Source organism: Batrachochytrium dendrobatidis, assembly GCF_000203795.2.
Source record: "Batrachochytrium dendrobatidis JAM81 unplaced genomic scaffold BATDEscaffold_2, whole genome shotgun sequence".
In the NCBI taxonomy this organism is placed as follows: domain Eukaryota; kingdom Fungi; phylum Chytridiomycota; class Chytridiomycetes; order Rhizophydiales; genus Batrachochytrium; species Batrachochytrium dendrobatidis.
Window position 1 is genome coordinate 1272932 of NW_006281100.1, and position 13729 is coordinate 1286660.

Below are 13729 nucleotides of genomic sequence, written 5' to 3' on the forward strand. Positions count from 1 at the left end.
TTGCAAACGCAACGTTTCATCCCATCATGTCTGATTAAGCATTAGATTTGTCACATTGGGAAAGTCGTATACTCACAAGAATGGGTTTTTGAGTATAGAATGATTTTAAAAGAGTGTTAAATCCTGTGGTCAGCACTCTTGTAAAATCAATCCAATAATACAGAGCATGGCACATGTATTGGACTACAATCTTTGAAAAATCTGACATGCTTGCGCGTATAAACTCGAGAAATGACCCCAACATGCTTGTATATGCTTGAGCTTGAACGAGACAACCAACAACACATACTACAAATCATTTACCTTTGGTAGTCGGATACTACACATCACAGATATCTCTATCTGTATACAATCGCTAATACTCTACATTTTGGCTAAATAATATCAACAATAATAAAGTACTCCATTTGAGCAGTATCATGCTCTAATGAATGCAGATAGGCACTATTGAATCATAATTTACGGGTTAGCTTATTTGGCATGCATTGCATTTACTATTCTCAACATGGTCCAATCAGAAGTTGCTGTATGGCCACTAACCATTTGTCACGTTGCTGTGTTTGCTCTGTATCCCACAGTGTCCAATAGGATAAAGTATAATGGTCAGTGCGGGGCATCAGTAAAAAACTAGATTCGCATTAGAGATGCCTGCATTTATGCTGAACCCTGCAGTAACTCATATCTCAAGAATGTTTATATAAATAAAAGTATCACCTTCAACCCAACCCATACTTGTTCGAAAGTTTATCTGCTCAGTAGCTATAGCATACTAACCCAGACTGGCACTATGTTTCAACTCTTCTCCACTGCTACGACATTGGTCGCGTTCTGCATCGGTATTACTTCTGCCGTGCCTACTACCATCAATGGCGAGATCATCGTCCACCACGCCGAGCAGCCCCACTCTCTCACAAAGGCCAAGCCTGCATTTGATCGCTTTGGTGTGATTGTGTTGGAAAATCAGGACTTTGACGCTGCCATGGAAGATCCTTATATGGGCACTGAGTTGCGCAAAAAGGTAAACTCGCCATTACGGTTCAAAGTCGTCAGATTTTACCATTTCTCGTGTACAGATCTTGGATGATCCTGATGGTTTTGAACACCATAGCCATGTATCATCATGCATACTGACCTTGTGCTGTGTACTTTTAATCCAAATTCATGTCAATAGGGAATGCTTCTTACCAATTACCATGCTCTTACACATCCTTCACAACCCAATTATCTTGCAATGGTACGCAATTGGTTATTTTTGCTCTACTTAATGCCATATGTAATATATTTGCACTTTTACTGAGTACAGTATACTGTAACTAATCGACTAAATACCGTTGGATCATTATACTTTACTTGCTCTGGCTACCCTATTTTTGTTTGTGATGGCAATTACCTGAATCCCAGATTTCGGGTAGCACTAGTGGCGTATTTATGGACTTTCCTGCCAATATCAACCGCAAGACTATTGTAGATCTGATGGAAGCTAAAAATGTTTCGTGGAAAACCTACCAAGAAGATTACCCAGGCAACTGCTACACTGGTACTAGTCAAGGTCTTTACTATCGCAAACATAACCCCTTCATCACTTTCACCACAATCTCCAAAAACCCCGCCCGTTGTGCCAAGATTGTCAATTCTAACCAGCTTTTGACCGACATTAAAGCCGAGCAGGTGCCTCAATACTTTTTTTATACTCCCAACATCAACAATGATGGACACAACACGGACATCACGACTGCTTCAAACTGGCTCAAAAATTTCTTGGAGCCATTATTGGCCAACCCATACTTTGATAGAACTGTTTTCCTTGTCACCTTTGATGAGAATGATTGGCTGTTGCCTTGGTTCGATAATAACCAGATCTACTCACTATTGGTAGGTAAACCCGTCAAACCAAATACTTCTGACAATACCGAGTATAATCATTACTCTCAGATGACTACTGTTCAAGCTCGCTGGGATCTTGGCTCTCTTGGTGCTGGCAATGCCCCTGCTTTCAATCTATAAAGCATCTGTTATCATACCCTTTGTCGCTAGCTGAAACAGGGAAAATTTCTACTTATAAAACAAACTATTGGCTTATCAACATTTGAAATAAACATTCACGAAAAACAATTGCAAGATCATTTGCATACATAATTCGCACATCATGCATATCCAAATAGTGGATGCATTTAAGAAAGCAAGCAAAATATTGACTGCAGAAGGTTTAAAGATGTCAAGACGCAAGAACTTTATAGGATTGCTATAGCAAACTCTATACCCTGTCTGACTGATAGATAAAAGGCTATCGCCATAAGCTGTTGTCGGGATTCAATATTTTGGCGTAATATCTAGTATACTTGCTTGTTCAACCTCCATAATAAAAGTATATAAACATGTCTAGATGGGACAATATGGATGCATGCACATCAATAGACACCATGCCAGTATCCACTTATTTTTCAGCTGCTCGGCATAATGCTCAAACTAGCCACAGTTCGCCATATTCAGTACTAAACCACGATAGCCGTGATACAATAGATATGGCTGACACAAGCTGCGACAATAAATTCCAACAAGCTAAAATATATCAATGTCGTGGACCACCATATGAGAAGCCGTCATCTCTAGCAAACGTGGAGGCTTTGTTATACCAAGCTACGCTATTGTCTGACAAACAGTCAGATCCAGTCACTCAAGGTGATAATCTATGTAATGACAATGTAATAGTGGCTATATTAACCATAGATGATACTATATGTATGAATTAATGTGGAGTAGCTCGACAGCTGTTGAATGAATGGGCAAGCCAGACTCATGAAGTAAGCGGTTCAGACCAGGACTATATAGATGATGGTTACAATGACGAGTTTGAAGACACAGATATGGGTGGAGATGACTTGTCTCAGCGAGTACTACGATGCATTCAAGCATCATCTGATGGATTCGGTACAACTGCAGAATCACTGGGATGGATGGATAATCCAAAAAAAGATCGAATAGGAAATGGATTGTCCATGACAGGCTCGGCTGTTAATACAAAAGAGTATGTTTGTAATATAGTCAAGGAGGCAGTCCAGCACAAGGTAATGCTTGCATCTTGTCTAGTTTACTGGAGCCTTGCAATGAATTCAAGCATTTGATTAACCGATATATAGACTCCTAAGAGTTCCAGTAGCAGAAACCACCAGGAGTTTACTGCTTTTCGAAATCCACAATTGAGTATTACTGCTCGACAAGATTTAGTCAAGGAAAGAAAGCGGCTGATGGATATGAAGCGACACGATGAGATTCAGCAAAAACTTGCATTGAAGCAACAACAACTACAGCATGCTCTGGAACTGCAGCATCAAGCTGCACGGTTAGTCATATACTTGTTTCGATTCTTGATGCTGGTAAAGTTGATCGAGCTCATTCAATATGCTGGTATTTTTAATAGGAAAGCAATAGTCGACAAAGAGGTTGTGAGCAGAATGCAAAGGGAGCATCAGATTCATCGTAATCTGGACCATGCAATTACCGAGATGGATCATATCCACCAAGCTCAAATCACTTTGATGGATGAATCAATGTAGCTATTCATTTTAACTGCATGTAATTATGAAATACTAATACGATATTGCAGTAAACTGAGTATAATTTATATCTGCCTAGCAATCATGATGCGGAGTTGGCTATCAAGGAAGCTAAAAAGAAAATTATTGCCGAAAAGCATTGTGATGCAATCGTCTCCAAGCGGATTGACACCATGATTGCTAAACGAAACATGAGGCTTATGCGAGTAAGTTTATTCATTACTATTTTTATGCTTTATTGGTTGCTTTTTAATACTCATCCAAAGACATTGTCAAAAAAGAGGATACTGAGCGAGTGGAAACGCATGCGAGAAACCATCACCGAGTATATAGTAGTGATCAACACCAAGCAAGCCTGGAGAATACAAGTAACATCCTTTTCACGCTGGATCAATACGTACAAATCCCAATGTGCCAAACGGTAACTCGTTAAAATATTGAATGGCTTGATTTACCGAGAGTGTAAGTTGATACTGTTTTGGAATGTAGGCACCAGCGCGCACTCAGAGAATCACTGGCACATCAGCAACAGCTTGTATGCAAAGCAGTTAGATTTGATCGAAGTCGGTGCTTATCAAAAGCATTTTTGGCATTCAAGTTGGGAACAGAGCTATATCGTAAGTCGTATAGGTTGAACATTTGCACTTGTTTGTGCCAATCATTTATTATTGTAATTTGGCCTTTTAGGTGAGGATCGACGGATGCAGGAAATACATATTCAAAGAGCTGTGCAAATGCAGCAGTTCTTGGCACAGTTAAACAAGCGGCATCAGCAAAATACAAGCTCTATCGATAACTCTCAGCCTTCAAATAAGATTTGTCTTTATCATGAGCATCGCCATGATACTGTTGCTGATATTACGCGAGACCGCACCAACAAAGTAGACTCTTCCGAGTTGGGAGCAGCCGCATTGCCAATAGTATCAAGTCAAAACGATGCCATATTAGCTTGCGGCAGAGTTAACCGTCCGCCAAAACCAATTAAAAGAATTCAGATGGATACTCGGTTTATTCAAGGTACACGTTCGTTTATCCCTGAAAGTTGGTTGGATTCATGTAAATCCAAATAATTCAAAAGCTAATGATCAGCATCAAGTGATTAGCCATGGAAAAGCGGCAGGCGGAGCGTGATCAAAGGCGTAATGAAGCCAGCATCAAGCTAGCAGAGCAAAAACAAAAAAAAGAGGCAAATGCATATTCAAACAACCACTCCATCACTTTTAAACATAGTGTGCTGAGATATAATGGCTAATTCAATGGAAACTGTGTTTTTCATAGCTGGAGAAGGCTAGAATTGAGCAGGAAAGGCAAGATCAGGAAGAAAAAGAGCGACACCAAATGATTCAATTGAAAAAACAGGCTGAACACGAATCACGCCAGGTAGTTTGGGCGGCCTTATGTCAGACTTTCAGCAATCTAATCACCTACTTTTATCTCATAATAGAAACTCGAGCAGATTGAGGCATCGCGACAAAAGATACAGAAGCAATACCAGCATGCAAAAAAGCATCACATCCAGTCGATTCAGGCTTTTTATGGACTAAAGCCATGGCAAAAGTACATTCAAGTTATCCGTCAGCAGGAAAAAGAAGCCGCTATGCATTACAATAGAATGCTTCAGCAGCAGGTCATGTGGAGGCTTGTGCATAGGATGGGTGAGCGTATAGCTAAGCGAGAACAGCGTGCGGTCCAAATGTACCACACGCATTCAAAACGGAGTATTTTGCATAGATGGATCCAAGTAAGATATGGGTGAATTTTTAAACAGATACCAAAACAGTTGTTAATCATGGCCCCATGGAGTTTAGGCCAAGAATCAAGTTTTTAACATGAAGGCCAAGGCAGTTCAAAGATCACAGCAGTGTGCACAGAAAGTGATGTTGACCCGATGGATAGCAGCATGGCGTAAAGCAGTCATCAAGCACAATATGGAACAAGTACGATTATGTCAGATAGCTGATGGTATGGCTAAAAGGTAGGGAGTTTTGAATGGCATTCACTGAGATACCCAAGCCCCCACTTATGGTTTAAACAAACAAAAACAGGGTTGTACCGCGTCGAGTGCTGTATCGCTGGCAAGAATTTGTACAGGAGCAAAAAGATGAGCGATGGAGAGTGTATCGGCGATCACAGCTGCAGGCACGAGTACAGGTAAGAATAAAAATAGGTCATGGATACCGCAGATGGGACAGATGGAGCATCAGAGCCATGATGAGCTGACACTTGCCATTATTAGAGTATTCTTCAAGAATCAGGACGATTGGAAAAAGCAATCAAGACTATAGTGATGGATATAAAACCTATTGAGAGATGAAGCCCACGTAGTTTATTACAAACGGGAGCGATTATAAATCATTCCATGAGTGAATTACGGGTTTTGTTTGGCAAATAAAACGAGTCGGAGAAGTGATTTTCAACTTAAAACTTTGCATCTTGTGTACTCGCATCTGAGTACTTTTATTCCTTTTGTAAGTGGATGTATTGCTGTTAGATATCTCAATCTGCCTCGATACTATATCTCTGTACTGCTTGTCAGTTATCCATATCTGTTGGTTTAGAGATTGCCATAATTGAGTTGTGACAGTGTTGGAGTGTTCCTACTGGGTATCAAGGTCCATGTCATTGCCTTGTTCCTACTCTTGTCTTGTATGAATTAATATGCGATGCATTATCTTTGTTGTGTGGTTCATGATGTCACTTTGAACTCGCCAATTTTTGGTGCACCCACATCATCTGGGTTGTTTTCAGCAACTATCTGCACAACCATCTGCCTATATGTACTAGCATCTACATGTGATGGGTGTTTGTATTGTTTTTACGACATGCATAATGCTTATATCTTGGATCTGATTGCAACAATGCTTTGTTGCCAACACTCGAGTCTCGCTAATCCCAAAATTGACAATTTTTCGATTGCCAGTGCATTGGCTGGTTTCAATACCTGTATGTTCAGATCCTGTATATATGAATTGCTGTTTCTAAGAAACATGCATTGTTATTACTACCTTACCCCTATTATATCCATATTTGACGTATTTGCTGTCCAGCATTCTCAATTCCTTTTAGCCTTGCATTAACCCGTCTTTGTTTTTACACGCATATTCATACAGCCACTTGTCTGAATTTGTAGTTCAATAGTCAACCATGGGTCCGACCAAACCTGCTGCCATGACCCAGGCTGTTTCTGGTCCTTTAAAAACCCCTCTAGATCATCACAAACATCAGATTGCTCCTGAAAAGGTTGTTGTTGAGGGCACTGGCGGAAAATACTTTTCTAGATCCCAAATGTGGACTGCAATTCTTGGAACTCCTGCAGTCGTGTCCGTTATGATCCTCGGCACTACTACCAGTGCTCTGTTTTGGTACCCTGTATTCCTGGCTTTGCTCGGCCTTCCCGCCTTTGCTGCTTATCATGTTTTCTATGCCTTGACTGCCACTCCCAACAAACCTCAAAAAGGCCTCGCTGGACTTGGCGTTCCTGCTTATCTCGATATTCTGGATGCAGATCTTAAAAAACGCTATGCTTCTGCTTCATCCAAGATTCCCATTGAGACCTTTTTTGAAGCCTATTTTGAAAACAAAATTGAGCTAAAGGGCGACATGTTGGATATTCTTGAATCTCGCTACGACTGGGCTTCATTTGTATGGACCCTCTCGCAGCTCAAGTTCTTTTTAACCCAGTGGGTCCCTGAAACCCTTTGGCATTCTCGTAAACAGGACGAAGACCAGGTTCGTGATCACTACGATCGGGGAGATGACTTTTATAACTGGTTTCGTAAGTTTTTTAATGAGCTCAATTGATTTTTTGGGATATTGTTTGGCATGGCTTGCTAACTTTTAGCTACGCCTATTCATATGACTTGAACTACGCAGTTGGTCCTATGATGATCTACACGTCTGGAATTATGGGTTCTGCTGATAGCCGCGAAACTCTTGAAGAACTTCAGCAGCGTAAGCTTGAAACAGTTTGCCATAAAATCAACCTTCAGCCCGGTGAAAAGATGCTTGATATTGGATGTGGTTGGGGTACTCTTTCTGTCCATGCTGCCAAGCAAGGTGCTTCTGTTACTGGTGTCACTCTGGGTCGTAATCAAACCCAATGGGCACTCAATAAAGCCAAAGAAGCTGGTGTCGATGACAAGGTCCGCATCCTTTGCATGGACTATCGTGATATTCCCAAGGAAAAATACAACAAGATCACTTGTTTAGAAATGGCAGAGCATGTTGGTGTTCTTCGGTTCACTACATTTTTAAACCAAGTTCGCGAGATGTTGAATGATGACGGCATCTTTTTCTTGCAAATTGCTGGTCTGCGTCGTGCCTGGCAGCATGAGGATCTCATGTGGGGTGTAAGTATATTGTGGCTTTATTGCATAGATCTACCTTGAAAGATTGCTTACTTTTATTTTGATGGTTTTAAGCTCTTCATGGCCAAATATGTGTTCCCTGGAGCTGATGCATCTTGCCCTCTTAACTGGGTTATCGAGGAAGCAGAACGTGCTGGGTTTGAAGTAGAAAGTAGTGAGACTTTGGGTATACATTACTCTACGACCATCTATCGTTGGTACGCCAACTGGATTGATAATAAGGATCATGTTGTGGCTAAATACGGCATGAAGTGGTGGAAGATTTGGGAATTTTTCCTTGCCTATTCCACTGTGATTGCCCGCCAGGGATCGGCGACTGTGTACCAATTGGTTCTACACAAGAACTTGAATTCGTTTGATCGATCTCAATTCATCTCAAGGCGTTTGAAAAAATGAAGAGTTGTAATCTTTTAAGCTGAGTTGATGGTCATATTCATGTAAAATAGAGCATGCATCTTGCAACGACTGTTTGTTTTGGAGTAGATGGTGGTTAGACATTTGTTGCGCTTTCATACTACAAATTGATTCCAATAGACAGTCTCGACAATAACACAACATCCATCAACCCATATTTGCAATGCTTGTACAAGAGTTGGTGATTGAACCAGTATCAGGGATGTAGAATTTATCAGTGAAGGCGTGAACATTTAATATTTTATACAAAATGAGCATAAAAACCAATAAAACAATGCTCAGTAGATTGACATCATCTCAGGAGACTGGCAGTTTACCACATGCGGTCACCCTATTTGATGGTCCATTTCACGTGAATACGACTGTATTTGAAATTGCAGTTGTGCGGTTTGATCTATCGAGTTGCAGGTGGTGGCTGCATTTATCTCCACATGAGTCAAACGCGGTTTGGATGAAGCCAAGCTTATTATACAGCTGTCATTGTTCTATAGTCAAGAATCCTCTTTGTAGCCACGCATTGGCTAGAGTGTAACTGGCCATTATGCTTTAAAGAGAGTATGAAATGCAAGTGTCTATTTTACACTACTTTTAAAAACTAGCGACATCAATCAGCCAATCCACCATTAAACACTGAGAAGACGGTTAGGTCTGGACAATGATATATAGTACACTCCCACCAAGACTCGACGCACGCAATCACGCACCTAAAGTGCATCATTCAATCACTAGGCCACCCCATATCAGTACTCCTTATAATACAATCGCCTCGTCACCACAGACATCAGCAGATATCATTGCCAGTTTTACAGCAGTAGAATCGCTTTTTGAAAGACAGCAACTTCTTTCGAGTATTGTTGGCGCATGCACAGCACGAGAAATCCGTTTTATCCAATCTTGCATTCGTCAGCGTACTGCAACCAAACCACTCACGCCATCACCCACTCCGCCGTCACTCATCTCTCTCGATGCGTTTGAAGAAGTTGCTGATGAAATAATTGTACATATTCTTTCATTTATTCACGCACCTGCGGAATTGTCTCAGTGTGCCCAGGTGAGTAGAAGGTTTTACCGTATCATGGCTGATAATGCCTTGTGGCGAGTAATATGCGTGCAGAAAAAGTTTGAGCCGTTATATCCATCAGCGGATACACATCCGACACAGAGAGATGATTTTAAATGGAGATCCATCGCACCTCAAAATGTTTATATTCCATTAGGATCATCTCCTCAGTCTGAAAACGATAGGTTCTCGATTGGATGGCCTATTCATCGGGGCCAATCCATCGAGTCTAGTGGGAGTGTCGAACACAAGAAAAGTGGGTGTAAAACCCAACTGATGCTATCACCTTGGAAACAAGTCTATATGGAAAACTACCTCACTTGGATGAATTGGCTTAATGGTCGATATCAACTTGTTCCTGTTCAGCGCAAACCCACCCAAAGTGAGCTGCAATCGCTCACCAATGCCATCATTTGTATAGCTGCAATATTTTAAACCTAACCATGATTGCATTGGTTTTAAAAGGTGGACTATGCGTTTCTTTTGATGACCGGTTTGCCGTGTCGGTCAAACTTGGCGATCCAGGACAACTGTTTGATATACAGACTGGTCGCTGCTATATGCTGTTTGCAGGACATACAGGGATGATATCGGCAGTTAAATTTAACCAAAAACTCTTGGTAAGCGCAGGCTCTGATGCTACTTTACGAATTTGGGAAATAAGCTCTGGTAGATGTGAGCGGGTTATTGAGGGTCACTTGGGTGAAATCACTTGTCTGCAGCTGGATGATGATATTGTGATCTCCGGATCAGAAGATCACACTGCCAAGGTATATCTTCATTTTGTTATCAATACAAACTGGAATGGTTTGATCTATACAAGACTGAAAGGGTTAATCTGACTAAATTATGTAACGCGTTTAAACCATTCTGCGCATACATCCAACCAGATATGGCAGATTTCAACAGGAACATGCTTGAAAACATTTCAAGGACATACAGGTGCAATATGCTGTTTACAGAATACATCAACTACTCTGGTAACAGGATCGACCGATACAACCATTCGTATGTGGGATATTCAAACAGCTTCCTGTAAACGGCAACTCACTGGCCACACTGGCCATGTATTTTGCATCCAGTTTGACTTGGAGTATATTTGCAGTGGATCGAACGACACCTGCATTAAAATATGGAGTGCAAAATCTGGAAAGCTGATTCGCACTCTTACTGGCCATCATTTAGGCGTAGTATGTCTTCAATTCGACCACACCAAAATTGTTTCAGGAAGTGCAGACAAGACCATCAAAGTGAGTGTGTATATCTACTTGTTTTCAGTCATGCATCTAACCGTGATGTTCTGGAACGGATTGCAATTTAGGTATGGAGTATCAAAACTGGACATAATTTGTATACACTGAATCATCATACGGGGAGTTTGTGGGCATTGCATTTCACAACAAATAAGATGGTGTCCAGTTCCATAGATGGATCACTGCTAATATGGGACTTTGCATTCCAAAAATCCAAATCTCGTGTCTGTGGAAGAAGGCACAACTCTAGCAGTGACAGACCAACAAAAGACGTTGACCGGCTTGAAGACAGCGAACATGAAGGTGCATTCAATCTACTTGATAATGGCAATTAATAAAACATCCTGTTTTGCAGTTGGACTAGAGTTTATATTTTGAAACGCCGGATCTGTCGAGAATAAAATCTGACGAGCATCAATGCAACTCTTGTAAAAATCAAACTGTTCATTCCTCTTCAGATAGAAACCAGGCATTTGTAATCAAGTCGTCTTGTGGACTACAGGAACAGTGAACAGCTGAACATACATCATCACCAGTCCCATAAATGTAAATGTCACACTACTGGCACCTTGACGAAAATCAGCTTCAGTAGATTTGCCATTGATGATGGAGAGTAGCGAAGCAAACAGAGCAGGCCACACAATATACTTGTGCTAGTAATCAGTGATGAACGAGGTTAGTTTGTGTTTAAAACAAAACACTGCTGGCTAGATTACCCTCATAATTAAACCCAAGATGCCCAATGCAAGTGCTAGAAATCCCAAGTAGTCGGTCTCGCTGGTTTCCTCGACAGCAACCGGCATGGAAAAAGGAGTGACCGCTAGCAATGAATAACAATAAATACTATTAGCAATTCCAGTAGCGATAGTCATGATGATGATATCCACCTTGAGGTCGTCTGGGATCTTGTGTTCTAGTGATTCTGCTCATGCCAATCAACTGCTATTTCAAAAATAAAGAATTCAACTTTCTTTTTTATATATTCATGTCGACCATTTGTGTTGCTGCTGGATCTGCTAATATTACTAGTGTCACCATCTATTAAGCAACTTCTGGATACACATTCACTTGTCAAACCACAATCTTTCTGCAGTTCAAAATCTAACATGGGTTCACAAGCATCTTCACTAGAACCAGAGGAGCTGGCTGAACTACAAAAACTCTCTACTTGTATGTTGTTATTTTGACTATTTACATTATATTCCAATCTGACAATTGTACTATTGGTAGTCTCTCTTGCTGAGATCAATAGTTTGTACCGTCGATTCCAGCACTTGGATAAAGAAAATATTGGCAGGATTGCTTTGGAAGAGTTGCATGCAATCCCCGAGTTGGCTGTCAATCCCCTTGCTCAACGGATCCATGCTGTATTTGATCTTGATGGGAGGAATGAGATTGACTTTCGCCAGTTTTTATCTGTTCTGTCGGTTTTTAGTAAAGATGCCAAGCGAGAAGAGAAACTCAACTGTATGTATATACCGTCATCGTGATGTTTCCATCTGCTTATACACATGCCTTTTATAGTTGCATTTAGGATATACGATGTCAATGGTGATGGATTGCTTGACAAGACCGATTTGACACATATTGTCAAACTCATGGTTGGCTCAAACGTGCCTGATATCGAAGTTGAAAAAATGGTACAACAGACTATTATGGATGCAGATACCCTTGATAGAGACGGTGCGATTTCATTTGCTGAATTCAAACGAGCCATGTTCAATGCTGACGTAGAGACCATTCTGACGATTCAGTTCTAACACTCGGGTGTACCTTTATATTATTGTGGTGATAAAAGTCATGGGCATGTCCAAAAAGTATCGACTTGATTGTAAATCAATAAATCAAGTGTTGATGCTAGCATGTAATAGGTTTGTCAAAGCTACAAGTTTTTTATTCGGTGAATATGCCCAATTCAAACTCGATTCGGGTTTCCCAAATCACAATATTTTGCTATATTACTTGATCAAACATGACTGTGCCGTCCCATACACTACGTATAAATAGTACTGCAGACATGTCTGTTGATAGTCCTACCGTTACTATTGATACTAGCGATGAAGTATCGCTTAAAAATCATACCAGCAGCCAGACTCACGACCCGTCACACACGCAGCATGACTACGAGCTTGCCTGCGAAGCCAGCTCAAGTGACAATGCTGCAAAGCAGCCCAAACCTAAAAAGACTTTTAAACTTGTTTACGCAGATATCCGGCCTTATCTCACACCATGGAATATATTTTCTCTAGTTCTTCTTTTTGTGATAATTGTGTCTGGTGCAATACTGTTTATGGCACTGGTTGGTATGCTTCGATTCAGCACGAAAGAAGTTAAAAATTTGTGGATCGAGGTCAACTCCCAAATCCTTAATACAATCTTCACATTTAATGCTCTAGTCGTACAACCAGAACGAGCATGGTTGATTTATTGCACTATCAAGTATCGTCTTGCACTCGGAAGGTTTCGTAAAATATTGAATATTCAGGGAGATGAGGAAGCGGCTGCTGCGTTAAGCAAACTAGATGCAGACACCTATCGTACTAGCCAAATCGATTCGGCTTTTGAGAACATGGCACTGTGGGCTGGCCGTATTCAATCCAAAGTCAATGCCATACATCTCTTCAGTGGTTACGATTTCCGTGCCAGTACGTCAACTGTTGCTGTCGATCAAGCAGTTTCCAACGAGGTATTACCCAACACTTCAAAAACAGTATATCCGCCAGCAACTGCTGTAGATATGGGTCATGCATCTAACCCTGATTTGCAGCAAAAGGTGTATTCAGTCCATACACCCTTTTACACATGGGTGGCCATTCTAGCATTTTTGAATGGACAGTGTTTTTTTCAATATCCAATTGATTACGGTATGTGGGCGTGGGCTGTTGATTACAACAGTAGACCGCCTTGGATTGTTGGAACTTTTCTTCCATTAAGTTTTCTATCGGGTGCAATTGGTGGAATCTGGCCAATGCTAATCGCTCGTAAAGCTAAAAGGGCTGCTGCTGTTCACTCTGAACACTGACTGTTTTGCCAATCCATTCGCGTTAGCTGTTGGCATAGTTGAATGGGTTTGTTAGAATT

General features: G+C 41.0%; 7 protein-coding genes across 7 annotated transcripts; 6 read left to right on the plus strand and 1 right to left on the minus strand.

Annotated features, from left to right (window-relative positions):
• Positions 1 to 787: 787 nt before the first annotated feature.
• Positions 788 to 2004, plus strand: BATDEDRAFT_86654 (uncharacterized protein; the record flags this gene model as incomplete). Its single annotated transcript, XM_006676876.1, has 3 exons — positions 788 to 1018; positions 1172 to 1234; positions 1402 to 2004. The coding sequence occupies 3 exons, from the start codon at positions 788 to 790 to the stop codon at positions 2002 to 2004; spliced, it is 897 nt and encodes a 298-aa protein (XP_006676939.1).
• Positions 2005 to 2420: 416 nt separating this feature from the next.
• Positions 2421 to 5868, plus strand: BATDEDRAFT_23025 (uncharacterized protein; the record flags this gene model as incomplete). The annotated part of the gene is made up of 13 exons (XM_006676623.1): positions 2421 to 2739; positions 2761 to 3065; positions 3138 to 3550; positions 3634 to 3760; positions 3821 to 3975; positions 4044 to 4171; positions 4242 to 4571; positions 4658 to 4785; positions 4833 to 4934; positions 4999 to 5295; positions 5363 to 5529; positions 5600 to 5705; positions 5791 to 5868. 13 exons carry the CDS (start codon positions 2421 to 2423, stop codon positions 5866 to 5868), a joined length of 2655 nt encoding a protein of 884 aa, XP_006676686.1.
• Positions 5869 to 5989: 121 nt separating this feature from the next.
• Positions 5990 to 8337, plus strand: BATDEDRAFT_18849 (uncharacterized protein). Its single transcript, XM_006676509.1, has 4 exons — positions 5990 to 6022; positions 6665 to 7329; positions 7428 to 7903; positions 7976 to 8337. The coding sequence occupies exons 2-4, from the start codon at positions 6699 to 6701 to the stop codon at positions 8315 to 8317; spliced, it is 1449 nt and encodes a 482-aa protein (XP_006676572.1). The 5' UTR covers positions 5990 to 6022; positions 6665 to 6698; the 3' UTR covers positions 8318 to 8337.
• A 1501-nt stretch (positions 8338 to 9838) lies between these two features.
• Positions 9839 to 11001, plus strand: BATDEDRAFT_18852 (uncharacterized protein; the record flags this gene model as incomplete). The annotated part of the gene is made up of 3 exons (XM_006676510.1): positions 9839 to 10165; positions 10286 to 10645; positions 10717 to 11001. The coding sequence occupies 3 exons, from the start codon at positions 9839 to 9841 to the stop codon at positions 10981 to 10983; spliced, it is 954 nt and encodes a 317-aa protein (XP_006676573.1). The 3' UTR covers positions 10984 to 11001.
• Positions 11002 to 11127: 126 nt separating this feature from the next.
• BATDEDRAFT_23028 (uncharacterized protein) lies at positions 11128 to 11578 on the minus strand (the record flags this gene model as incomplete). The annotated part of the gene is made up of 3 exons (XM_006676624.1): positions 11128 to 11301; positions 11365 to 11468; positions 11536 to 11578. 3 exons carry the CDS (start codon positions 11576 to 11578, stop codon positions 11128 to 11130), a joined length of 321 nt encoding a protein of 106 aa, XP_006676687.1.
• A 311-nt stretch (positions 11579 to 11889) lies between these two features.
• Positions 11890 to 12408, plus strand: BATDEDRAFT_9620 (uncharacterized protein; the record flags this gene model as incomplete). The annotated part of the gene is made up of 2 exons (XM_006676470.1): positions 11890 to 12115; positions 12173 to 12408. Coding segments are annotated over 2 exons (462 nt in total), but the record flags the coding sequence as incomplete, so codon positions are not given.
• A 212-nt stretch (positions 12409 to 12620) lies between these two features.
• Positions 12621 to 13670, plus strand: BATDEDRAFT_86656 (uncharacterized protein; the record flags this gene model as incomplete). Its single annotated transcript, XM_006676877.1, has 1 exon — positions 12621 to 13670. One exon carries the CDS (start codon positions 12621 to 12623, stop codon positions 13668 to 13670), a length of 1050 nt encoding a protein of 349 aa, XP_006676940.1.
• Between the last annotated feature and the right edge of the window lie 59 nt (positions 13671 to 13729).